General features: G+C 34.7%; 2 protein-coding genes, 1 long non-coding RNA gene and 1 pseudogene across 7 annotated transcripts; 3 read left to right on the top strand and 1 right to left on the bottom strand.

Moving 5' to 3' along the window:
* Nucleotides 1-782: 782 nt before the first annotated feature.
* Nucleotides 783-4,044, top strand: LOC106796774 (elongation factor Tu, chloroplastic-like; annotated as a pseudogene). Its single transcript, XR_003265209.2, has 2 exons — nt 783-2,361; nt 3,467-4,044. The product of XR_003265209.2 is annotated as an elongation factor Tu, chloroplastic-like (transcript).
* A 1,054-nt stretch (nt 4,045-5,098) lies between these two features.
* On the bottom strand, nt 5,099-10,450 carry LOC100801801 (protein DEHYDRATION-INDUCED 19 homolog 5-like). Of its 4 annotated transcripts, XM_014769316.3 has the most exons (7): nt 10,069-10,208; nt 8,787-9,531; nt 8,635-8,693; nt 7,873-7,988; nt 7,458-7,529; nt 7,126-7,340; nt 5,099-5,408 (listed from the first exon to the last, which is right to left on the bottom strand). In XM_014769316.3, the coding sequence occupies exons 3-7, from the start codon at nt 8,666-8,668 to the stop codon at nt 5,303-5,305; spliced, it is 543 nt and encodes a 180-aa protein (XP_014624802.1). In that variant the 5' UTR covers nt 8,669-8,693; nt 8,787-9,531; nt 10,069-10,208; the 3' UTR covers nt 5,099-5,302. The 4 variants fall into 4 exon arrangements, with proteins under 4 accessions (XP_014624802.1, XP_040866832.1, XP_006600198.1 ...); XM_041010898.1 differs by having other exon boundaries at nt 8,635-9,531; XM_006600135.4 differs by lacking the exons at nt 8,635-8,693; nt 8,787-9,531 and having other exon boundaries at nt 7,873-8,015; nt 10,069-10,450.
* Nucleotides 10,451-13,924: 3,474 nt separating this feature from the next.
* Nucleotides 13,925-15,832, top strand: LOC100801257 (pentatricopeptide repeat-containing protein At3g48250, chloroplastic). The gene has a single exon (XM_003549772.4). It carries the CDS (start codon nt 13,925-13,927, stop codon nt 15,830-15,832), a length of 1,908 nt encoding a protein of 635 aa, XP_003549820.1.
* A 1,788-nt stretch (nt 15,833-17,620) lies between these two features.
* LOC106796782 (uncharacterized) lies at nt 17,621-23,368 on the top strand. Its single transcript, XR_001385867.2, has 2 exons — nt 17,621-17,888; nt 22,902-23,368. It is a non-coding gene; the product is annotated as an uncharacterized lncRNA (long non-coding RNA).
* The last annotated feature ends 1,590 nt before the right edge of the window (nt 23,369-24,958 follow it).

Genomic DNA, 24,958 nt, shown 5'->3' with positions numbered 1-24,958 from the left:
TAGCCCAAATGGAACAGTTGGACAGCTTTAGAAGGTCCCAAGGCCCGTAAACAAGGAAACCCAATAAATTTTTTGCTGCAAACCTGGAACACGAGTTAGTAAATATTTTAAGGCATTTATTTCCTCCATTCTCACTGTTGTGTCCAATACGCATTCTAAAAAGTCTAAAATGTAAATTTACATTTTGAAATGCAATGAGAAATACATAATACAATAATGAGAGTGCAGATATAATATCCATATTTTAAATGTGTTGAGAAATAGATAGCTTTTGACCAAAATACTACAAAAAATAGGGTTGTGTTATTCTCCCTCTACTTACCACTAAATTTACACCGTATTTTTTTTTTCTCTAAAAAATAAAGTGTCTTATTTCATTCCTTGTCATTAGCTTACATATATTTTTTGTCACTGTACATTTTTATTTTTTCTTAAATTTTAATCCCTATAAAAAAATTTATTCATTTTTAGTTTCAATAAATTTTCTTTTTTTTTTAATTTTGATCTTTGTAAAATAATTTATTCATTTTTAATGTATGTAAATTTGTATTTTTTTTTAATTTTAGCTCACGTAGGTATAAAACCATGAGAATTATAAATAAAAAATTAAAATTGCAAAGATACAAACTTATAAAAACTAAAAATAAAAAATCCTATAAGAACCAAAATTAAAAAAATATCAATTTACAATTACTAAAATTTTAAAAATAAGCTTACAGAAATAAAATAAACAAATACTGAAAAAAACATATTTAACCCTTTTTTATTCATTAAAATTTGATTCTAGCCAAAAAGCCAACATAGTGTGGAATGTGGAGGTCCTCTTTTGTGACATTCTGAAACCCTTCCCCTATCCTCTTCTCACTCACTCACTCTCATACCCCAAACCAAAAACCTCACTTTCCACCATGGCAATTTCTTCAGCAGCAGCCTCAACCTCAAAACTCTCATACCCTCAACATATCCACCATTCTTCTCCTTCACCCTCCTCCAATTGCCTCTTCCTCAAAACACACACACCCTCCACAACCCACCTCTCCTCTTCCTTCATCCACCCCTCCACAATCCTCCCCCTCCCCCCCGCCGCTGCCACTACCCTCCGCCGCTCCTTCACCGTCCGCGCCGCCCGCGGCAAGTTCGAGCGCAAGAAGCCCCACGTTAACATCGGCACCATCGGCCACGTCGACCACGGCAAGACCACCCTCACCGCCGCCCTCACCATGGCCCTCGCCTCCCTCGGCAACAGCGCCCCCAAAAAATACGACGAGATCGACGCCGCCCCGGAGGAGCGCGCCCGCGGTATCACCATCAACACCGCCACCGTCGAATACGAGACCGAGAACCGCCACTACGCCCACGTCGACTGCCCCGGCCACGCCGACTACGTCAAAAACATGATCACCGGCGCCGCCCAGATGGACGGCGCCATCCTCGTCGTCTCCGGCGCCGACGGGCCTATGCCCCAAACCAAAGAACACATTCTCTTGGCCAAACAAGTCGGCGTCCCCAACATTGTCGTCTTCCTCAACAAACAGGACCAGGTTGATGGACGAGGGAGCTTCTTCAGTTAGTTGAATTGGAGGGTTCGCGAGGCTTCTTTCCTCGTACGAGTTCCCCGGCGGACGATGTTCCGATTATCTCCGGTTCCGCTTTGCTTGCTTTGGGAGGCTTTTGATGGCCAACCCTGCCATCAAGCGCGGCGAAAACCAATGGGTTGATAAAATTTACGAGCTTATGGATGCTGTGGATAACTACATTCCCATCCCTCAGCGTCAAACTGAACTTCCCTTTTTGCTGGCCATTGAGGATGTTTTCACCATCACCGGTCGCGGAACTGTCGCCACCGGAAGGGTTGAGAGAGGTACCATTAGGGTTGGAGAGACTGTTGATATTGTTGGTGTTAAGGAAACTAGGAACACCACTGTGACTGGGGTGGAAATGTTTCAGAAGATTTTGGATGAGGCTTTGGCTGGGGACAATGTGGGGTTGTTGCTTAGGGGTATTCAGAAGACTGATATTCAGAGAGGGATGGTTTTGGCTAAGCCTGGAACCATTACCCCTCACACCAAGTTTTCCGCAATTGTATATGTTTTGAAGAAGGAAGAGGGTGGCAGGCACTCTCCGTTCTTTGCCGGGTACCGGCCTCAGTTCTACATGAGGACTACCGATGTTACTGGCAAGGTAACTGCCATTACGAATGACAGAGATGAGGAGTCCCAGATGGTTATGCCGGGCGACCGCGTTAAGATGGTGGTTGAACTTATTGTGCCTGTGGCTTGTGAACAAGGAATGAGGTTTGCTATTAGAGAAGGAGGCAAAACTGTTGGAGCTGGTGTTATCCAATCCATCATTGAGTAATTAGTAAGTTGTTATGAGATTGGTATCCCAACTACTTGACTCTTACACTGTGAGCAGATAGTATCTATCACCGACAATGGGCTTGTGCAATTGAGTTTTGTCATTTTACACAACTTGCTGTTATATCCATTTTGTTATATTTTGTAGGTTTCTAGATCATGTTTAGTCGAGTTGGACAATGAGTTTCCGCTTGTTTAACTTCCATCTTTTTTTATTGTTATGATTCATCTGTTAAGTACTTGAGCAAGATTCCGTAAATTTTTGCATGCCTGAAATTATGAAAATGTCTTACAAAGCTGAACAGTGTTTTCTCTTTAGTACATTCATGCTATGTTTGGGTGGAGGGTGAGTCACTTCCTTTGTTTGGATGTAAGAGGGGAACTCGTTACCCCTTGTTTAGGAGTTGAAGTAAAGAGAATATTAAGTTGTTTTCTCTTATTATCTTATTTAAGTTAAACTAAATACACTCTTTCCCCTATTTAGCCCCCAATGCAATGGGAAAGGTTTTAGTGGGTTTGAGCAGGAATCCCCTGTTTGAATTCTTCCAAAAAGGGGTTTGGCACACTTTTCCCTTCCATTGTTGTCCCCTTACCATTAATCCAGACCCAGCAATGTTTCTTATAATCTACAATAATGCAAGTATTACACTAATGTGGTTACCCCTCTTTTTTTATTAGATATGTTGAAATAATGTAATTGGTGTTGCTCATTATCCTGAGACAGTTGGTGCTCATGCCTGTTCATTTTGTGTGGTAGAAGTCTTACTGAAATTTTATTTTGGATGTATAGGTCTTTATTGAAAATAAGCATGCAATTAGCAAGTTAACTACTTATCTTGGCAGTCTATATGAGATTTAAGCTATGAAAACATGTCTCATGCTCTTCACACTCAGGTTAGAGGCCCTTTATGTTCAGAGTAGTAATATGTCCTGAATCCTGATCACATTCATATCATAGAAGACGTTTCCTTGTCATATTTATCTAAGTTTCCTTGGCATATTTATCCTAGATATCCATGACAAAATTGTTAGAGATAAACCCATAAGTGTCTCACTTCTCTTCCACTTATTTATATTTGTGTGTGTTTTAATATGTATTATGTCAATAGGTTCAGTTGACAAGATATCATGCTCCCCCCCCCCCCCCCCCCCCCAACTTATACAAGAAAGGGGAAATGAGGACTCATTTTGTTAACAGAATAAGTACTTGTATTCAATGATACGAGGGGATGGGGGAAGTTGTTGAGAAGTAAATTGGAACGGATAGAACTGGGTCTCTTGAATACCTAGGTGAAGGAGAGGGAGAATTGAGGGGAAAAGGTGCAAGCTGTGATGGTGGCTATGGAGGGTAGGGCTCTTGGTTGGTTTAGAAGGTGGGAATCTTGCTCACAATTCTTTCATGGAAGGGTTTCTAAATAGCAGTAATGAGGCAATTTCAGCCTTCCATGAATAGAAACTCGTGCATTGCTGCTGGGTTTGAAGCTGACTATCACAGTGGAGTATTTCAGGGAGTGATTCAAGTTGTATGCTGACCTGCTGGGGTGCACCGAACTTATTATTTTTTGCATCTTCTGGTGAACTGAAATTCATGTGAATTCTTGATCTGCAGTACAACTTCTGTTCTTTAGCTCATCGTTACTACTGAAGATATTGTTTTTTGCAATAAAGATTAATCACTTTTTTCTCATTTCTCTCCAATTTTATCATATAGTTCCTTCGTCCTTTGTTAGTTAATACCATTTCCCTCTGAAAGTAGTTTCAGAAGTAAAAGGCCACAAGCTGGATTATTAAACGTGTGAATCTCGTATCTTTGATCTTATATATTCCAGCACGCAAACCTTTTTGATTTTGTTGCATGGAATGATTAGAAGATCAACTGCTAGCTAAATTCACTTGTTATATGTGGTCACGTGGTAAGCAACTGGGTGGTAGCTAAAGCTGATTGCAATTACATGCATAATTGACTAGAACTACCTGTGCAACTTCAATCATGGGACTTTTTTTAAACCCCACATTTTCTGGCATGATTTCCAACAACTTGGAGTTGCTGTTTGTCATTTGTGTTTGCACATTGCTTGATTTGCACAAACCTTTCCGTCTCACGGTATTTACATTTTCAATGCCGGAAAATTGCAACGTCAAAACATGAATGGAAAAAGTGCCTGCTATTTTAACCAAACCACCTAGAGTACTCGTAATGGTGAAAATTAGAGAAATATAGTAATGCATTGTTTGATTTTTTATTATTGAGCAAAATTTTATATTAACTTCAGTACATAATCTGTGTTTAATCTCTCCTGGTGGGAATTACATAAATATTAAACTTAATAATATAAAAACAAAAACTATTTAAAAAGAACGTGAAGAGTGTTAATATTTTTTGATAAGTAAAATGATTTTAAAAATGAATAAATCGTTAGTACACTTCGATATTTTCAGTTTTTTCGGTAACATTAACGAAAGTATCCCTATTTTTATTTGCTTTTTCAGTCTTCACCTAAGAAATGAAGGAACAAAAATAACAGATCATACGATTTGTAAAAGTATAACTGTGACTAATGATTTGAACCTGTGGTCATTTCCGAAACTCTCGTAGATATGGTGGATAGAATCAACTTGATGTTAGTAATTTTGATTTAGATTTATCTGTTTAACCTTTTTCCATTTCTTAGAAACGATTAACTAGGAAATAACTTAAAAATGTAGTTAAATATGGTAAAGCAGATTGACGAACTTTTATATAGTGTACCAAAGACAAATTTAATTGAAAGATATAAAATATAGTTAAATACATATAACTATTGCTTAGCCTTAGACTACTACACATCCCCTAAACACATACAGCACAATAAAACTCAGTGCTTGTTGAATCAGCATCAGAGGCTATCTGAAAAGGAGCTGCAACTAATCCATACCCTGTGTGACTTTAAATTCTAGGAACACATTTACTCGAATATGGTTGACAATACCAACTGTTGAACAAAAGCTGCCTTCAGCCTTCTCTCTTGTTGATCCTTCTCATCACCTTTATCAGGTGCATCTGTGCTAGTCCTGCAAAAACAAAATCATTAGCAATATTTCAGCCTTGAATTTAAGGGGAAACTTTTCACAAGCCTTGCTTCTGTCTCTTTTAAAACCAAGATACATGATTGCTATCTACTACAAATCTTACAAGACATAATATGGTAAAATGAAAATATTTCATTTATGAATTTCAATTAATTTGTTTTGCAGTGTTGGTTAGAATTGCACGAATGCATAGGAAAATATATAAATTTTAAGGTTTAAATATTTTTTTACTCCTTATAATTTAACTTCTTTTTTATTTTTCGTTCTTGCAAAATTACTTTTTTGTTTTTAGTCCTTTCAAATTATGTTTGTTTTGTTTTTAAGAAAGAAAAACAAAATAAAGATAATTTGCGAGAATTAAAAAAATTATAAGGACAAAAGGCAAAAAAAAGCTAAATTACAAAGACAAAAAAAAAAATTTTAGCCAAATTTTAAACAGGTTAAAAAGTTTTAGCCATGAGCAAATGTAAGGATTGGGGTCTAACTCATTTTTTTTCCTTTTTCATGTGTGGCTCTGACACTTCAACCATTAATAAACTGTAATCTATACTAGAAACATTTAATGTACCAAATATTGGTCTGTATTAAAAGTAAATGATAGTAACCACTCATGATAACATTAATCTTTTCTTGTCACAAATATTTAACTAATCAAAGTGCAACCCTGACTCGGCGACTTCACAAAATTAAACATTGGGGATTTTTTATTTTGACAGAAACAACAAAATTTTCTAAAATTACTCAGTAAACCTCTCAATATGCTAATAATTCTCGTCAAAGTAGTTTGCTAATGCTGTAATGTGAAGTTATAGGCAAAACTTGAGAGAAATAATCCTTCATAACAGATATAAGCTATTTAAGTGGGTACAATCTACATGTGCTTATTGACATATCTTTTCTTTTTTACTTCATTGACATATCTTATAAATGAATGATTTCATTGGTATTTAAAATCAAGTCCTGCAACTAGTGAGTTATACAGAATCAGTAACAGTGTCAATAACCAGCATTCTATTTCATCTTTAACTGATCAGCGACATTAGCTATCCTCCTAACCAACTAATCAGTTAACATTAGGTTGATACTGTAATAGCATACATTGTCTGTGAGTAGCTTAACTAAGTTCGACTTTAATTACCTATGCATTGGACGTTAATATTGCTGCAAATCATCTCCATTCTGACTAAATACTGGAAAATTTATAAAAAGCTTGAAACAATAAAGATCACTACGTCCTGAGGAAAGTGTAAACTGAACTGCTCTTGGTGATATTTCATTATTATTCGTGACAACTAGCAAGTTTATTTGAGGAAGTCTCGGTACAAGTCTTGGTATTCAACATCAAGTGAGACCATACAAATCAAGGACAAAAACTTTTAATACATAGTTGTGACAGAAAAAAGAAATTAGCTGGAGAATGTTTTAAATCATTTCAGTCATTTCATGGTTATGCCCCACATAATTGTTCAAAGAAATTTGAGCAGATTAATCTCTATGCAAAGCAAAGCTCTTTTACCTTCTAATTTCCAAGCCTCATTAACACGCAAAAAAGAACAGAAGATAGCAAAGACAACAAAGGGAGAAAAAGTAAATCTTCTATACGTCATGCTGCTCATGCACTCCCCACTATAAGTTTTCTCCTGTTATGCTAACTTACCAGTTACCACAATTACAAATATTGAAGGAAAAACTACCATACCTTTTTGCATTAGGAATGTCTATATCCTTATTGTTGGACCTGGAGTTTTCATCTGGATGGAAATTGTTAGACTTTGGAAAAGGCACGTTGCAGATAAATGGTGACAAAAGTGGATCAGTTATTGATTCTTGTTTGTTTCCCCTGGTGGCCAGCTTCTTGCCAAGCATTGCTGAGTTACCAGGCCAGATGCTAGATTTCTCAGGCTTCCACGCCCACTTCACATGAAATATTAATATATTGAATTGAGTTAGATAATAACCAAATGCCCATAAAGCCAAACATGTGCTAGATTACATTTTAGAACACATCAGATTTTAGATAAGTAAGCATACCCTTCGAGAGCTTGAATGTGTAAATTGCATGATTGCATCCTTCCCTATATTTTCTTCACATACGGGACAAACCTGATAAAAGAAAATAGAAGCAGAGATTTCAATCATGACTTACTTACCTAAATAGAAATGTCCCTATTTCATTTTTCCCAGTGATTAAATATAATGGTTGCTGGACCACTGGATCCTTTTCTTCTTGATCCAGATCAGGACAGTGCACCATATGAAGCAGACACATAAATTTTCTGTTCAGATTTATATAACTGCATTTATAATCTATAATAAAGTAATTCGACAGATACTAATTAATCAAGGAAAAAAGAAAATAAGGTTATAAAAAAATTGTAAAGTTAGCACTTCATGGTAAGTGATAACTTCTGCTAAACATAAATTTTAAGAAACATAAAGACCATACCACATTTTTTAGGGCAGAGCAATGCTCCTCTTCGAAATTGCTGCAGAGCACAGGAACTTCAATTTCAAAATCACAAAATGGACATCGGAAATCACATCGGCCATCATTATCTACATCTGTGTAATGGATCACTGAATTATTATCTGTGGTTTAAAAGAGGTCAGTGAAGATAAAAGATGCATGTCATAGAAGGAGCATCTCAATGTCTCAAAAGAAAAGATAAAAGCAATAGGAAAATGAATGAACTGCACAAAATACACTAACGCAACTGCACAAGCTCAAAAAATACCCAACAAGAAGGATAAGCACAAAACTAGACACCACTTATGCTCCTTAGTAATTTCCTGGCACATGTCAAACTTGGTGCAGCCCTGAGCTAAAAATTTCCATATGATTACATATACCAATCTAAATACCTAATATCAGGTCATTATACATAATCCTATATTGTATGTACTTCACTCATGTACATGACAATGAATAGATCAGGATCTGGAGCAGTTTCCAAAAAAAGCCTGGCTCTATTTCAAAAAGCAGGGGCATCATTATCTCGTGTTCCAACAGTCCAATCAAGCACAAAAACAAATTAAGTTTGACTATTGATGATGGTCCATCATTGATAGGTCAATTGTAAGTATCACCATAATAATATATTTCCTAGCTAGTTGCTAAGGCTATTTGTATGCCTAACCCAGAAAATAAAAATAAAAATAAAGGTCATGTTCTGGTTCTCACTATCCCTCTGCTTAAATACTAACAGACCTGACTCTGAAGCCATACAATTGAATTCCTTCATAGTTGGAGGCCAATCCAAATTGAACCTATGCAGAACATGCAAAAATGAATCAGCTTCAAACAGTCTATTATGTGATTGGCTCTTTATTTCAATGTAAATTTTCATCCTTACGACTTACACTGACTAGCCTCCAATTCATTCAACTTTTTCCATCAACATCATAAGAAAGCACCCTGCTAGGTTGTAGGATTGAAGGAGCTAGACAACTAGTCATTATATAATAGGATCTTGGAGCAAGTAAAGGGTCAACAACATTTTATGGGAAGAGACACACATGGAAGCTCAATAGAAGCTCCGTTACATATTTTTTTAATCTTCTAATTATGTTTTACTTCTGATTAACAGATCGTACAGTTCATACGTGATATGTCTAAAGTAAGAAAAGAAAATTAACACTCTTGACACCAGAGAATGATTTGTATACATTAAAAACATGGATGTCCCTTTCATCGGCCTAGAAATTTACACACTGGAAAAGATTACATGCCACGATATAGCAAAACACTGACTTGACATGCAATTACCATAGTCTGTAAACACTTAGAAGTTAGAAGAGAAGTAAAAAAGATCAACTAGGTAAAAAGAATTAAACTTTCCAAATAAGTTAAAATCAACTTATAAATTTCAACTTTTCCACATGCTCTCTCATCCAACTTCTTCATAAGCACTAGTAAACTCAGCATTCTAGCCATAGAAAAATCTTAACTTTGGGTCTTACTGTTGAAAAGCTTTCATAAGCTAAAAGTTAATGCACACTACGTCTGAGAGCATAATGAATCTCTTCAACTTCAGTCACATAAACAAAGCCTAAATCACTTTTTATAATCGTAGTTGCAGGTGCTTGTGACAAGGAAAGCCTGACACTGGCAGAAACAGAAATCAAATGTAATGAAATTAATATGAGTTCACTTAGTTACCCAAAAATCACAAAAAGACAAATTCAGCTGAGAACTCCAATGCTTTCCCCCAGTTCTACCCACTCAAGAAAAAATCTTAGAACTTCACTTCAAAGGGCAATATGAATAGCAATTGGGGTTCATAAAAAACTGAGAACTCACAAAAAACCATAGCTCAAACAGCACAGGACAATAAAAGGAAATAAAATAAAAGAAAAAGAAAACAGAAAACAGAAAATGGGTACTCAAACTCAAACAAAACAAAGCCAAAGATATGTCACTCCTGTAAGGTCTCGCTACGATTTACATGAATGAGAACAATCAATCTAGCAGGAGAACCTGTTCAATTCTCATAATGTGCAAAAAAAAATTTGGACCAGCGAAAGTCATACACCATAACCGAGATTATTCTCTAATCCAGGAAAAAAAAAAAAAAACCTCAAACAAAACAAGTAAGAATAGAAAGGAAAAGAGGCTCAAATAGGAAGAGAGAAATCAAGGTACCAGAGTGAAGTCTAGCCGCTTGCACAGCAGAGAGGTGCTTGACAGAATGAAAACTAGTCCTGAAGTCGAAGTCCATGATGATGTCAGTCAGCTTCTTCAAACAAACACTGAGAGCACTTTCACTAGAACTGGTGAAAGGAAAATGTGTTCAGGTCTCAACTCAAAGGAGAAAAAAAAGGACTTTGCTTTCCCATCAGTGTTATCACCACCGGCTTTGTGAAGTTGCGAAGTCTTGCTGAGTCATGTTTGGCTTTTGACACTGGATGCTTTTCCGACACACAAAAAGATCAACATGATGGCTTACACTTAGCATTTTTTTAATGCTTTTTTTTTCATTTACTAATAATTTAATAACAACAACATTTTGTAACCACAAGACAACAAAGAAACCAAACGGCAAACCCCAACACACGAGACCCATCTTCATTAAACTTTCCATGAAATGATTATTTTAGAAGTTGTACAATAATATTATAGATCCCAGAAAAATAACCAACTGCTTTATCAATGCACGTATTTCAATACAAATTCAAAAGATAAAAATAAAATAAACGTATTGACAAAATGATTTTTACCTCAGCCATAATTTTGCAACATAAACCAAACATTTTGCATTCAGTGTTGCAATATATTCGTCCACTACTTTACAGCTGTCAATTCTGTACACTTGATATTTTTTATTTCTAGCCTACCATGATTTTGTCTCCTTTATTGGCTAATTACTTAGCTACCCAATCCTGTACATTCTCGATTTCTCGGTAATGGAACACCTAAAACTTAGTACTTCTTCTTTCACATAAATAATTGTAATTACTAATGATACACAACAGAAAAAGTCGACTTTAAGGATAATTAAATATTAGTTTAATGTCTCAACTTTAAAATAAGTATCACTTTATGGATCAAATCAATATTTAAATATATTAAAATAATTTAATGTCTAGTTTAAATGTTAAGAAACTAAATTATATGTCAAAATCAGATCTTTGAAGAATCAAGTGTATGTCTCTAAAAGATTAATTTAAATCATTAGACACTTATATATTTATGAGCATGACAGTAAATGTATTCAAACAAATGCACATGTATCATTTTATAATAATTTTTAAAAGATTATAGATAGTTAAAATGAATTTCTAATCATCCTCAAGGTCAAGGCCATTTCAAAGATTTTGAAATGGAAAAAGTTTGAAGAGGAAGAAAGTAATACATTCGTTCTAATAATTTTTTATTAATAATTAAAATTTATTAAAAACTACAAAGTTATAAGCTGAACTAATTAAATAAGATATAAGACCAATAAGTTTCAGCTATAAATAAATTATGGGGTATTTCAAAACATTTTTTAACAAAAAAAGTTGTCATAAAATAATTTCGTATATCTTTTGGTTTATCAACAACATGACTACACTATACTGTAATCTTTTAATATTTACTACATAAAAAAAATTTAAGTTGGGAGAAAGCAAAATTTAATCACAAGTTCTTAAACTTATCAGTAAGTATAACAATTTTAGCTAATGTTATATCAGGTATAACTTCTATCAATTAATTTACTGACTCCAATCTTTGTCCACTTTTAAGGAAATTTTTTCATATTAATCAATATATTATTAAAAAAGATTCTCTTTAAATAATTGCTATCTGGTTAGCTAAGAGTGAACAAATTTACTATATCTAAAGCGAATCACATTTCCAGCCATTAATTTGCCTAAAAAAGAAGAAAACTTCGCTTCCAAGTCATTAGCTTTAGTGTCTAAAAACAAAGGGCAATTCAAATCTACAGATTTGAGCTTCAAGGCTGTATATGTTTCGTTATTTTGACAAAAATAACTGTAAAGTCAAATTTGTGGTGTCTAATCATAATTTTTCAGCTTCCCAAGCAATTTTTTTCCGGCATTTCCGTCCAAAGAGACTTATAAAATTGGATACTTCATCAGCGCAAGTGGTCCTAGTAATTAAATGCTGCATTTAAGATACCATTTTCTAGAGGAATGTATGTTTAAATTAAAAAAAAAAGTACATATTGAAGAATTTGAAATTATTTTATATTTTTTTAATAATAGTCTATTTATTAAGCACAAAAAGATTAAGATACTAAACATATTTAGTTCTTTTATCCAATACTTTATTTATTTAAATGAAAAAAAAGAATTATAGCATAATATACTTGAAAACAGTATGTACTTAGGGTAGAATTAAATAGGAATTGATAAAGGCGTATGGAGCGGATCAAAGCAAAAGAACCAATGGGAAGTACTAGATGAGATGAGACAAATAAAAGCAGGACAAAGAATATAAGAACTTGGGAATTAAGGAGTTGTTGAAAAAAGCAACTTTGGTATGGAGGACACTAGTCACTAGGTAGTGCCGTGGCAGTGACAATTGATCACATATAGGGGCGATGCATCGCACCTTCACAAAAGGCCAAAACACCTAACCTTAAAAACTAAAAAGGTTGTTTGAGCTTTAAAGTAGTCTTTTTCTAAAAATATAATAAAAGGTTGGGAATTGAATTTGTTATGTGTATGTGCAATGGAAAACACGGCAAGGCCTAAATTTGTGATATATTTTTTCGGCCTTTTACACCCACCTTTTCGTGCATGGTGATAACATGTTATGTCAAACCTTTTAAAAGAAACCAACTGGTCCCGGTAGAACTAGATTTTAATATTTTAACCAATGTTTTGAATTCAAATCTTGCAGTTGAAAAAAATAAAAGTGATTGAAAAGAAAAATTTTAATAAAAATGGCCAATTAAATTCTTTAATAAAAAAATTATCATTAACAAAATTAATGAATTTTTCGTATTTATAACATGCTAATAAAAAACTAAAACCTTTTAGAAAATGGAGTTGAAAAGGAAAATGGAGGAAATAAGAAATATTTAAAGAAGAAAATCATGAAATGGGCTGAGTCATCACCATCTTTCAATAACAATGACATGGATCTGTCGCTATGGTGTCGCCAGACTAAAGTCCAGGCATTTTAATATGGCTGTTGCTAATTCCATCTCCCTATTTACTAATACACTCCCCTTTTGATTTTTCTTCCCTAAATTACCCCAGAAAAAATACAAGCGTCATCTACCCAAGATGCTACACATAATTTTTTTTCCTAATACTGACACGAATAACACTTTAAGTTTAGACATAAAACTTTCCTAAACAAAATTAAACATACAAAAGAGTTCTAAGCAATTTTGTCCTAGAATAACTATCAACTTCTCATTATCAAACACTAATATTGTAGAGATTTTTTTCGAATCACCATGAAATTGATCTAGAGTAGCACTTAATTTGTTAACAAATAATTTGACTTGTTTGACCATGTTTAATGGATTCTTACATTCTAATCATTTTTTTCTTCTATTTATTAGACTTGAACTTCAAACATTACTTAAGAAAATCAAACTTAATTTTTTTAGATACATTGGTTACTACCATTGTAAACACTATTCCATTTAATAAAATTTAGTTATTAATGTTGACATCACCAACTTCTAAATATGTATGTTTATGATTTTTTTAATATTATTATTCTTAAATGACTGTAGATATTTATATATAAGAGATACAATGAAACTTATCTTATCCTAACTCTGGCAAAGAGAATTGATGTATTCTGTAGGATAAAGAGACATTCAGTGAGAGTGAGATTGATTTTTAACAATTAAGCATTTTTTTCCTAAAAATTCCAAATAAACATGGTTAGCAAAATCCGGTTATGGAAACCCATGGATGGACTCGGATCCGAAAAAAGCGGCTAGTGTTAAACCCTAGCAATTTGAATTTCCCCAACGCTGTTGGAAATGCAACGCTCCAACGACGTTGTCGGTGTGTCCCTCTGATCTACAATGAATCGTTTAAGGGCAATTGTTGTTAACCTGAGGTTCCTCGAGTCGCCACTCGCCAGCCGAGTCACTGCAACTCGGTCTCTCCTACTCACCCGGAACCAGGTGACTCATTTCTCTCTCTGCACTCCATCTCCCCTTTTGGATAACTCTCACCATTTTCTCCTTCCCAACATTCATCAAAATCTCTACTTTTCTTCGAAACCAAATTCCATTGTTGAACTTGTTTTGACCAGCGATTGGTCCAAGGGTTTAGAGCAAGAGTTAGAAAAATGCTATCCATCCATGACCCATGAAACTGTTGTTTACGTTTTGAAGCGGATGGAAGCAAACCCAGAAAAAGCTTGGTGTTTTTTCAATTGGGTCAGTGCCAAAGAATGGTATAGACCAAGTTCGTCACTGTATGGCTTAATTCTCAGGGTCTTGGCCACTGAGGAGACGATAAAACTATTTTGGATTACTCTACGGACTATGAAGACAAAAGGGTTTTATTTTGATGAAGAGATGTATTTTCCAATATTAGCGGGTTTTAAAAGAAAAAATATGAACAAGGATCGTGTGTCTCTTACCCGCTTCTATAGTCAGGGTATTCAGGAAAATGCAATGCAAATTGTTGTCACCAAGGTGGTTGATATCATTTCAGGGTCTGAATGGGGTGATGAGGTTATGAGTAATCTTGCAAAGCTTGAAATTCGGATGTCGGATAATTTTGTAACAAGGGTTTTGAAAGAGCTTAGAAATTGTCCTTTAAAGGCCTACGAGTTCTTTAATTGGGTTGGGAAGCAATCTGGTTATGAGCATGATACAGTGACTTACAATGCGATTGCAAGAGTTCTCGCGAGTACTGACTCAATTGAGAAGTTTTGGAGTGTGATTGAGGAGATGAAGAGTGTGGGTCATGAATTGGATATTGATACTTACATAAAGATATCAAAGAAGCTTCAAAAGAATAAGATGATGGAGGATGCTGTCAAGCTTTATGAGCTTACGATGGATGGTTCATACAAGCCTTCAGTTAAGGATTGCAGCCTTCTTTTGAAAAGCATCTCTGCAAGTGATGATCCAAACTTGGATTTAGTTTTCAGGGTTTCTAAGAAATATGAGTCAACCTGGCACACTCTCTCCAAGGCAATCTATGATGGAATCCACAGGTCTTTGTCAGGTGCTGGGAAACTTGATGAAGCTGAGAGTATTGTTAATCATATGAGAAATGCTGGCTATGAGCCTGATAACATCACATACAATCAAACAATTTTTGGATTTTGTAAGATGAGGAAGCTTGATGAAGCATGTAAAGTGCTGGAGGAGATGGAATCTTGTGGATTCATCCCTGAAATTAAGACTTGGACCATCTTGATCCAAGGGCATTGTGTTGCAAATGAAGTAGATAGGGCATTACTTTGTTTAAATAGGATGATTGAAAAGGGCTGCAATGCAGATGCTGCTGTTTTAGGTGTTCTAATAGGCAGTTTTCTTGGTCAAAAGAGAATAGATGATGCATACAAGTTGCTTGTAGAGATTGTTAGTAAGCATGGTACATCTCCGAGGCACGGTACATATGCGAAACTGATTGATAACCTACTGGGAATTGGGAAACTTGAGGAGGCACTTGATCTTCATTGTCTGATGAGGAATCACGAATTCACTCCAATCATTGAACCCTTTGTGCAGTATATTTCTAAGTTTGGGTCTATAGAAGATGCTATAAAATTCCTGAAGAGTAAGGGAACTCCCCGGTCCCATTCGGTCTACTTTCGTGTTTTTAAATCTTTACTCGGAAATGGTAGACTCTCTGATGCCAAAGATCTATTGAGCAAGATCCCCTATATAAGTAAACGTAAAAAAATCCTTGAGCTCTTTAGTTCAATGGAGAATTGCACGGTGCACGGCCTCAGTCATATCAGCCAGTAATGCCATCATTTTAGAAGGCTTATCCTTGTTAGCTTCCTTATTTATCTAACAGAGATGGATACGTACATGCTTGACAATTCATAATATGGATTTTTTTAAATGGGATTGTTTTTACTTCCAATATTTGTTCATTTTCTTATATTAAGTTGATATCTTTTTTCTGTAATGGTTTATAATTTTTATAGTTAAATTCAAATGTGTTTTGACTTTTGATAAGGGCCTGAGTTGACTACTCAATTTGGAAAAAGAATGATGTTATCATTTCGTTGTTTTTGTTTTGTTTCGAAGATTTCCTTCGTTGCTAATGCTAACTTGAGCTAGTAAGAGGCAATATTAATAAGGATGTCAAAAGTTAATGGTGCTGTACCTACTTTATGCCTTTTTAATTTCACATCATAGTTGCCTTTAAAAGGAGCAAAAAGAGTTAACAGCTCATGAACGTTCACATTTCTGTTAAGACTGATTAGTCCAAAGTTTGCAGGACACTGATCCTATCTTTAAATTCAAAAACACTCAAGATTTTGCTAAGGTGAATGCTTAAGCATGGAGTGGTTGCCCCGGGTGACTGTAGTGTCATGGAGCAGCTTGTAGTGGCAGCAAATTAAGAATGATTTTAAAGCTGGTTTGAATTTGGAATGGTATATGTTATCATTTTTGGTCCCCTTTAATTCTTTATCCATGATTTTGGTCCCATTTTTTTTGTAATTTTAGTTTTCATATCTTCAAAAATTCACAATTTTAATTCAATCCTCAATTTTGTATGCATTTTATTTCTTTCATTATTGTCCAGTTAAACTTTAGATTTAACATATTCATTTAAGGTATCATTAAAAAATAATTAAATTTATGAAAATGTAAAAATTAAAAAAAATATGCAAAATTGAAAATTGTACTAAAATTGTGAATTCTTTAAAATGTGCGAACTAAAATCATGGAGAAAAATAAAAAGGACTAAAATTTCATATCAAGATTTAAAGGGACAAAAATTATAATTTAGGTTTTTGTTTTTCATTATAGTAGAAGTGAAATGTTGAAATATTGAGTTTTTATAATAATAATTTGTTTAAGGATATTTTTATGCCGTTTTTTTTATTTTTATTATCAAATTGAGTTGTGACTAAATTTAATATTCACATCAAACTTCAAGTATTGAGATCACCTTCAATATCTAATAGTTACTAGAGATTTTAGCCTTTTATCTCTCTTTTTTTTATAGTTATTTTAGCCTTTTATCTATGAGGTGAAAAATATTAGTAATTTTATCAAATTATTTATTGGCTACAATTTTTGTCCAATTTTAATATAAGTAGCCATGAAAATAGGTTGTTGTGCAGATCAATGAGCCTATAGACATAAACATCTTTTTAGGATTATTATTATTATTATTATTATTATTATTATTAAAGAAACTAATCCACCTGGTCTAACAAATGTTTTAAGTGACTTAATGCTTTACCTTTTTCTTTAAATAAGCTTTAAAAGATGTTTTAGTCCAATTTTTTAATAAATAGGTTTGGTCTATTCGGTCTTAACTCTTAATTTTATGAGCTAGCCATGAGCTCCCTAAATAGTTATATAATTTAATAAACAATTCTATGTCTTTGGATAAATAGACAATTTTTTTTCAAATCATGTCTGCAATTGAGTAATTAATAAACATATTTTATAATGGATCAGAACAAATATTTTATTTCATTAGAAATTTACAAATGATATATAAATTTTTAATTCTCTACTATTTTATTTTAAATATATTATCCATCATAAATTGATGATTTGGCTAAAATTTGTAAAGATGAAATAATTATTTTATAATTTAAAAACTTTATTTCATGTAGTGCACCTCAAATTATGGAAGAAGAAAATTAGGACTTCTGCTTTCACTCCAACTGTGTCAATTCCGATTCCACTCTTTACCAATGCTCCAACATTAGCGTTGTTCTTCTGATCTGCAATGAATCGTCTCAAGGCAATTGTTGCGAACATCAACTTCCTCGAGTCGCCACTCGCCAGCCGAGTCACTGCAACTCGGTCTCTTTAACTCACTCGGAATCAGGTGACTCATTTCTCTCTCTGCACTCCATCTCCCCTTTTGGATCAATCTCACCATTTTCGCTTTCCCAACATTCATCAGAAACTCTACTTTTCTTCGAAATCGAATTCCATTGTTGAACTTATTTTGACTAGCGATTGGTCCAAGGGGTTAGAGCGCGAGTCAGAAAAATGCTGCCCATTCATGACCCATGAAACTGCTGTTTACTTTTTCAAGCGGTTAGAAGCAAACGCTGAAAAAGCTTGATCTTTTTTTCAATTGGGTCAGTACCGAAGAATGGTTTAGAGTGAATTCGAAACTGTATAGCTTAATTCTTAGAATCTTGGCCACTGAGGAGACGATAAAACAATTTTGGATTACTCTATGGACTATGAAGAGAAAAAAGTTTTATTATGATGAAGAGATGTATCTTCCAATTTTAGCTGATTTTAGAAGGAAAAGTATGAACATGGATTGTGTGTATCTGTTAGGCTACCTGTAAAGCAAGTGTATGAAGGAAGGACCCATGGCAAGTATAAGCTGAAGCCAGAGCAGCAGCCAGAGCAGCCAGAACCAGAGTTAACTGTAGCTGACTAAGATCAGTTACAGTTTAGTAGTTAGTCTTATAACTGATTTAGGTCAATCAAAGGTAGTTAGTTAGCTAGTCTTTAGCTATAAATAGAGACTAACCGCCTAGAATTACTCATTCAGTAATCATGGTGGTTGGTTAGGGAGGCTAGGATCTAGTTCCTAGTGTATCTTTGCACCAAGAGATTAATAAAACGAGAGTTTTGGCCAGTTCTATCACTGTTATCAGAGCAAAATTTCGATCCTGAGATGTGAAGCTGTTCATGGTTTTAACGCGAGGAGGCATGGATGTGCGTGTGGAATTTCTGGAACAAGGCTATGAAGGCATGATCAATACGCATGAGGATGTCGCGAGTTTGAAGCGTTTGTATGAAGATGAACGCATTGAACGAGCGGAGTTGAAGGAACAATTAGTGGAGCTAATTGTGACGGTGTGGAACTTGCCGTGCACCAATCATGGAAGCGGCAATCGCGACCATGTGGAACGCCAGAATCGCGATTATCGCGATCGAGATGCGAAATGGCGGAAACTCGAGATTCCGATTTTTGTCAGAGAAGACGCTTTTGGCTGGACGAATAAGGTGGAACGTTATTTCGAGATTAAAGGCGTGGAGGAAGAGGATAGAATCCATGCAGCAATGGTCGCAATGGAAGGGAAGGCACTAACCTGGCACCAATGGCGGGAATTTTGCGCGAAAAACCCTAATTGGACTGATTTCAAGCAAGCTGTGATTCAGTGATTTCAGCCTTCGATGAACCAAAGCCCATACGAGCTACTACTTAGTCTGAAACACGAAGGAACAGTAGAAGAATATCGCGAAAAGTTCAAATTATATGCAGGTCTGCTGAGAGGAAGAAAACCTGAGTACTTGAAAGGGATATTCCTGAATGGGTTGAAAGATGTGGTGAGGGCAGAGCTGAAGTTGCATCCAGTAAACTCTCTCCCTAAATTGATGGACTATGCGCAACGGATAGATTAGAAAAATTCACTAATAGAAAAAGGTAACTCTGGAGGAAACAAAGGGGGTTCAACTAGAAGTTACAGTTCATCAAGAAACTATAACATGGGATCCAGGAAACAAAGGAATCACGACAAAAACAAGAGAGACGAGCTCAAGCTTAGAGTCAAATAGTTTGAAGTCCACTAGAGCATACAGAGGCAGGCCTTTTAGGAGGCTTTCAGATGCTGAGTTCCAGGAGAGGGCAGAAAAAGGACTTTGTTACTGTTGTGACGGGAAATTTAGCCCTGGTCATATATGTCCCAATAAACAATTCCAAGTCCTTATTTGGGAGAAGGACAAGATGAAGAAGACGAAAAAGAAGAGGAGGCAAGGCATGAGAAATAGCTACAGAGCATTTAGTTGTCCCTATATAGCATGTTAGGATTGACTTCAAAAAAATCCATCAGACTTTGGGAAAAAATTGATGAAAACAGAATCATTGTATTAGTGGATTGTGGTGCCTCTCATAATTTCATTTCTGTTGCAGTAGTGAAAAAACAACAAATACCAGTCACAACCACTAATCCATATACTGTGGAAGTAGGGGATGGACGAAAAATCAGGTGTGAGGGAGTATGCAATAATGTAAAATTACAGATACAAGGAATGCAAATCCAGTAAGACTTATTTGTCTTTGAAATGACTGGAGTGGATGTGGTATTAGGGATGGAATGGTTGGCATCCCTAGGTGAGATAAGGGCAAATTTCAGAGAGTTAACTCTGAAGATACCTACAACTGAGGGGTCTTTCACCCTAAAGGGAGAACCTGCAATGGCCAGATTTGCTATTTCGTTGAGGTCCATTGTCAAGGTACTGTGGAATGAAGGAGAGGGATTCCTATTGTGCTATCAGGACCTACAAGCTGTACAAGAAGCAAACCTAATGCCTACATGGACAGAAGGTATCCTCATTACCGGAAAAATGAAATTGAGAAGCTAGTTGATGACATGCTCAATTCAAGGGTTATTCGGCCCAGTATTAGCCCTTATACAAGCCCTATTATGCTAGTGAAAAAAAAAGATGGAGGATGGAGATCTTGTGTGGATTACAGGGCTCTCAATAAAATATTTGTCCCCGATAAATTCCCTATACCTATTATCGATGAACTGCTAGATGAATTAGGAGGTGCAATAATCTTTACTAAACTTGATCTTAAATCCGGTTATCATCAAATCAGAATGAGGGAAGAAGATATTCCAAAAACTTCATTTAGAACCCATGAGGGTCATTATGAGTTTGTAGTAATGCCTTTTGGTCTTACGAATGCCCTTTCCACGTTCCAAGCCTTAATGAATGAGGTCTTGTGGGCATGCCTAAGGAAGTTTGCCTTGGTATTTTTTGATGATATCCTCATCTATTGCAGAAGTAAAGAGGATCATGGGACTCATGTGAGAGCTGTCCTATCCCTCTTGGCTGAGAATAAGTTGTTGGTCAATAAGAAAAAATGCAGTTTGGGGCAGAGTTAGTTAGAGTATTTGGGGCATATAATTTTTGGGGAAGGTGTAGCTGCAGATCCCCCAAAATTAGAGGTCATGAGAAGCCGGCCTACTCCTAGCGATGTGAAATCCTTAAGGGGATTTCTTGGTCTCACAGGGTATTACAGACGTTCGTTCAGGACTATGGTAGAATTGCAAGGCCCTTGTACAACTTGCTAAAGAAAGATGGCTTCAAATGGAATGAGGAGGCTGAGGAAGCTACCAGAAAATTGAAGATTGAAATGGCAGGAATTCCTATTCTCTTTGTACCCATGGCAAGTAAAAGCTGAAGCCAGAGCAGCTGCCAGAACCAGAGTTAACTGTAGTTGACTAAGATCAATTACAGTTTAGTAGTTAGTCTTATAACTGATTTAGGTCATTACAGTTTAGTAGTTAGTCTTATAACTGATTTAGGTCAATTAAAGGTAGTTAGTTAGCTAGTCTTTGGCTATAAATAGAGACTAACCGCCTAGAATTACTTATTCGGTAATCATGGTGTTTGGTTAGGGAGGCTAGGCTCTAATCCCTAGATGTATCTTTGCACCACGAGATTAATAAAATGAGAGTTTTGGCCAGTACTATCAGTATTTACCCGCTTCTATAATTGGAGCATTCAGCAAAATGCAAGTGTTTGCACCAAGGTGGTTGATATCATTTCAAGGTCTGAATGGGGTGATGAGGTTATGGGCGAACTTTCAAAGCTTAAAATTCACCTGTCAGATAATAATTTTGTAATAAGGGTTTTGAAAGAGCTTCGAGAAACTCCTTTAAAGGCTTGCGGTTTCTTTCATTGGGTTGATAACCAATCTGGTGTGAGCATAATACAGTGACTTACAATTCAATTGTAGGAGTTCTCGCGAGAACTAACTCAATTGAGAAGCTTTGGCGTGTTGTTGAGGAGATGAAGAGTGCAGGTCATGAATTGGATATTGAAACTTACATAAAACTATCGAGGATGCTTCTTAAGAATAAGATGCTGGAGGATGTTGTCAAGCTTTATGAGCTTATAATGGATGGTCATTGTTCGTATAAACCATCAGTTGGGGATTGCCTGCTTCTTTTGAAAAGCATCTCTGCTAGTGATATGCCGGATTTGGACTTAGTTTTTAGTTTTCAGGATTTCTACGAAATAGTCAACAGGGCATTCTCTGCAAGGCAATATATGATGGAATCCACAAGTTTTTGACAGGTGCCGGGAAACTTGATGAAGCTGAGAATGTTGTTAATCATATGAGAAATGCTGGCTATGAGCCTGATAACACCTACATACAATCAAGTGGTATTTGGATTTTGTAAGATGAGGAGGCTTGAAGAAGCATGTAAAGTGCTGGAGGAGATGGAATCTTGTGGATGCATCCCTGATATTAAGATTTGGACCATCTTGATCCAAGGGCATTGTGATGCAAATGAAATAGATAGGGCATTACTTTGTTTACATGAGACGATCGAAAAGGGGTGCAAAGCAGATGCTGCTGTTTTGGGTGTTTTGATAGACAGTTTTCTTAGTCAAAAGAGAATAGATGATGGTTACAAGTTGCTTGTAAAGATTGTTAGAAAGCATGGTAAATCTCCGACGCAAAATACATATCTGAAACTGATTGATAACCTATTGGAAATTGGGAAATTTGAGGAGGCACTTGACCTTTTGTGTTTGATGATTTCACACACATTTACTCCATTCAGTGAACCCTTTGTGTAGTATATTTCAAAGTTTGGGTCCGTAGTAGATGCTGTAAAATTCCTGAAGGCATGGAGTAAGGGAAGTCCGCAGTCCCGTTTTGCCTACCTTCGTGTTTTTAAATCTTTACTCGGAAAAGGTAGACACCGTGAGTCAAAATATCTGTTGAATCGCTTGGTGCACCGCCTTGATTGTATCAGCCAGTAATGCCATAATTAATAGCAATTTTTTAGAAGGCTTATCCTTTCCAGGTTCTTTGTTCATCTAACATGGATGGATGTGTACATGCTTACAGGAGACTGATACCATTTCTAAATCCAAAAACACTCAAGATTGCTAAGGCGAATGCTTCAGCCATCTTGCTCTCTGGATCAGCCATTTAGTGCTGCTAGCTGCTCATCATTGTATTGTATATTATAACGAGAATGCTTAAGGGCACGATACCTTCTTCGACTACCGGTACACGAAATGCTAAAATAAATTATCCGTGTTGCTGTTTGGTCTGCATCTTTCCATTTATTTTTCTTCTCATAATTTGTTTGTCAAGAGTAGCATTTATTTACTGTTGTAATTAAAAGAGATTCAGTTGCATAGGAGGTCTTGAATTTGGTTTGAAGAGGGCAAATGAAAGCTCATGTTGAGACGAAGGACACTTTGATGAGCTTTGAGCTACAATAGACTTGAAGGAACCTAATAGGCTGAAGAAATTATACTCTGGATTGTAGTTAAGTGATGCAAATGAAAACCTTTGTTCGTTTTTAATCTTTTGGGTTAAGTACTTAACTTTTTCAAAATTGGGTTTTTAGTGGGTAAATTTTAGTTTGACTAATCAAGATCTCTTAATTTTCTTTGGATTAAGGTTTTTAATCCCTTAACTTTTGATTGACTAGTTAAGGTTTCTTAACTTTTTTTACTAAGTATTTTAGTTCTTAAACTTTTGAAATTTTTTATTTTTAGTTTTTAAAATCTCATTAAATAAATTAAAATAATGAGTTCAAATTTTTGTTTAGGTTTAGGGACTTAAAACTAAAATTATAAAAGTTCAGAGATCTTAGTCTGTCAAATAAAAGTTTAGAAACTAAAAATCTTAATGGAAAAAAAATTAAAATACCTTGACTAGTTAATAAAAATTCAGAAACTATAAACCTAATTTTGAAAAAATTTAAGGGACTAAAAAATCACTTAATTTCAATTTATTAATTATTAGATATTAGATATAACTGCACGCAAATTTTTAGTAAAGGTCATTCAAGGTGAGGTAATAGATTACTTTTACTACTATCAATCTGCTTAAACTAACTCATGTTTTAAATCTGTTAAGAAAATACCTTTTTCGAAAAAAATAATTTGTTATTGAAATACAACGTACTTTCTAATGATTCTAATGTATTTTTATTATTGAGTGAAATTAATGTGAAACTTATTCAATGATGAATGAATCGAAATCCACTTTTGAGAGCAAGATTTATCTCATTTAATAAGTTTTATATTTGTTTTTTTGTCAATAATTAAAATTATGTGCTTATAACATTAAAAAAAGATATTGAGGTAAGTGAAAAGATATTTTGAAAAAAAAATAATTCTAATTTTAGATAAGAATTCATGAATTTGTTATATGAAATATTAGTGACATTTTCTCTTACACTCTACACTCTTTTTTAAATATTTTTTATGTCTTTTAAATATTTTTTATGATTTATTAGGATTTATTGAAAATCATTATTTTAATGAGAAACAAAATTTACCAATGATAATTTTTAATAAACTTTAAATAATCATAGAGAACATCATTTTTTTATAAAGCATGTAAGAGAGAATGTCATTAAAATTTATCCCTATTAAACTTCAATTCTTCCTTAATTCATTTATAGATTGAATTTTGGAGGAAAAAGAAAAATAGAGATAACTAATATTTTTTAATTTAATCATTTTTAAAATAAATAAATAATAAGTTAGTATAAATTTAATGTTCTATTTATTTATATTTTAGAGCAAAATATACAAATATCCTTCCAAGTTTGAAGATATTACACGCGTATTTTCTTCATATTTGATCCCTACACAAACACCCATTATTTTGGAATTCCAGTTACACTAGTATTCCTTCTCCAATAACAGTGTTAATTTTGTTTACACATAATAGTCACGTGTTAGTCACATGGTCCTTTAAGAAAAATTTTATGACAAAAATACTCATGTCTTTTCCCTACTAACAATTTAAATCATATATTTTAAGGGTTCTTCATGCCTTTGTTGGTTTTTGTTTGATTCTTGTTGGTCAAATTGATTTCTTCATACCCTTGTTCGATTTCTTCATGCATTCATAAGTTATTGACGGTGGGTTATAGGTTT

The sequence above is a fragment of the Glycine max genome, chromosome 17 (assembly GCF_000004515.6).
Source record: "Glycine max cultivar Williams 82 chromosome 17, Glycine_max_v4.0, whole genome shotgun sequence".
Classification (NCBI taxonomy): Eukaryota; Viridiplantae; Streptophyta; class Magnoliopsida; order Fabales; family Fabaceae; genus Glycine; species Glycine max.
The sequence above is the reverse complement of the archived record's forward strand: the minus strand, read 5'-3'. Positions and strand labels throughout refer to the sequence as shown.

Bases quoted from the DNA above. Each gene is read 5' to 3' on its own strand.
- LOC100801257 (XM_003549772.4), top strand. From the start codon at position 13,925: ATGAATCGTTTAAGGGCAATTGTTGTTAACCTGAGGTTCCTCGAGTCG.
- LOC100801801 (XM_041010898.1), bottom strand. From the start codon at position 8,773: ATGAAAATTTACATTGAAATAAAGAGCCAATCACATAATAGACTGTTT. The intron at 7,989-8,634 runs GTCTGTTAGTAT...TCCATTACACAG, and splicing joins TTGTATGGCTTCAGAGTCAG to ATGTAGATAATGATGGCCGA. The intron at 5,409-7,125 runs GTATGGTAGTTT...TTGTTTTTGCAG, and splicing joins GACATTCCTAATGCAAAAAG to GACTAGCACAGATGCACCTG.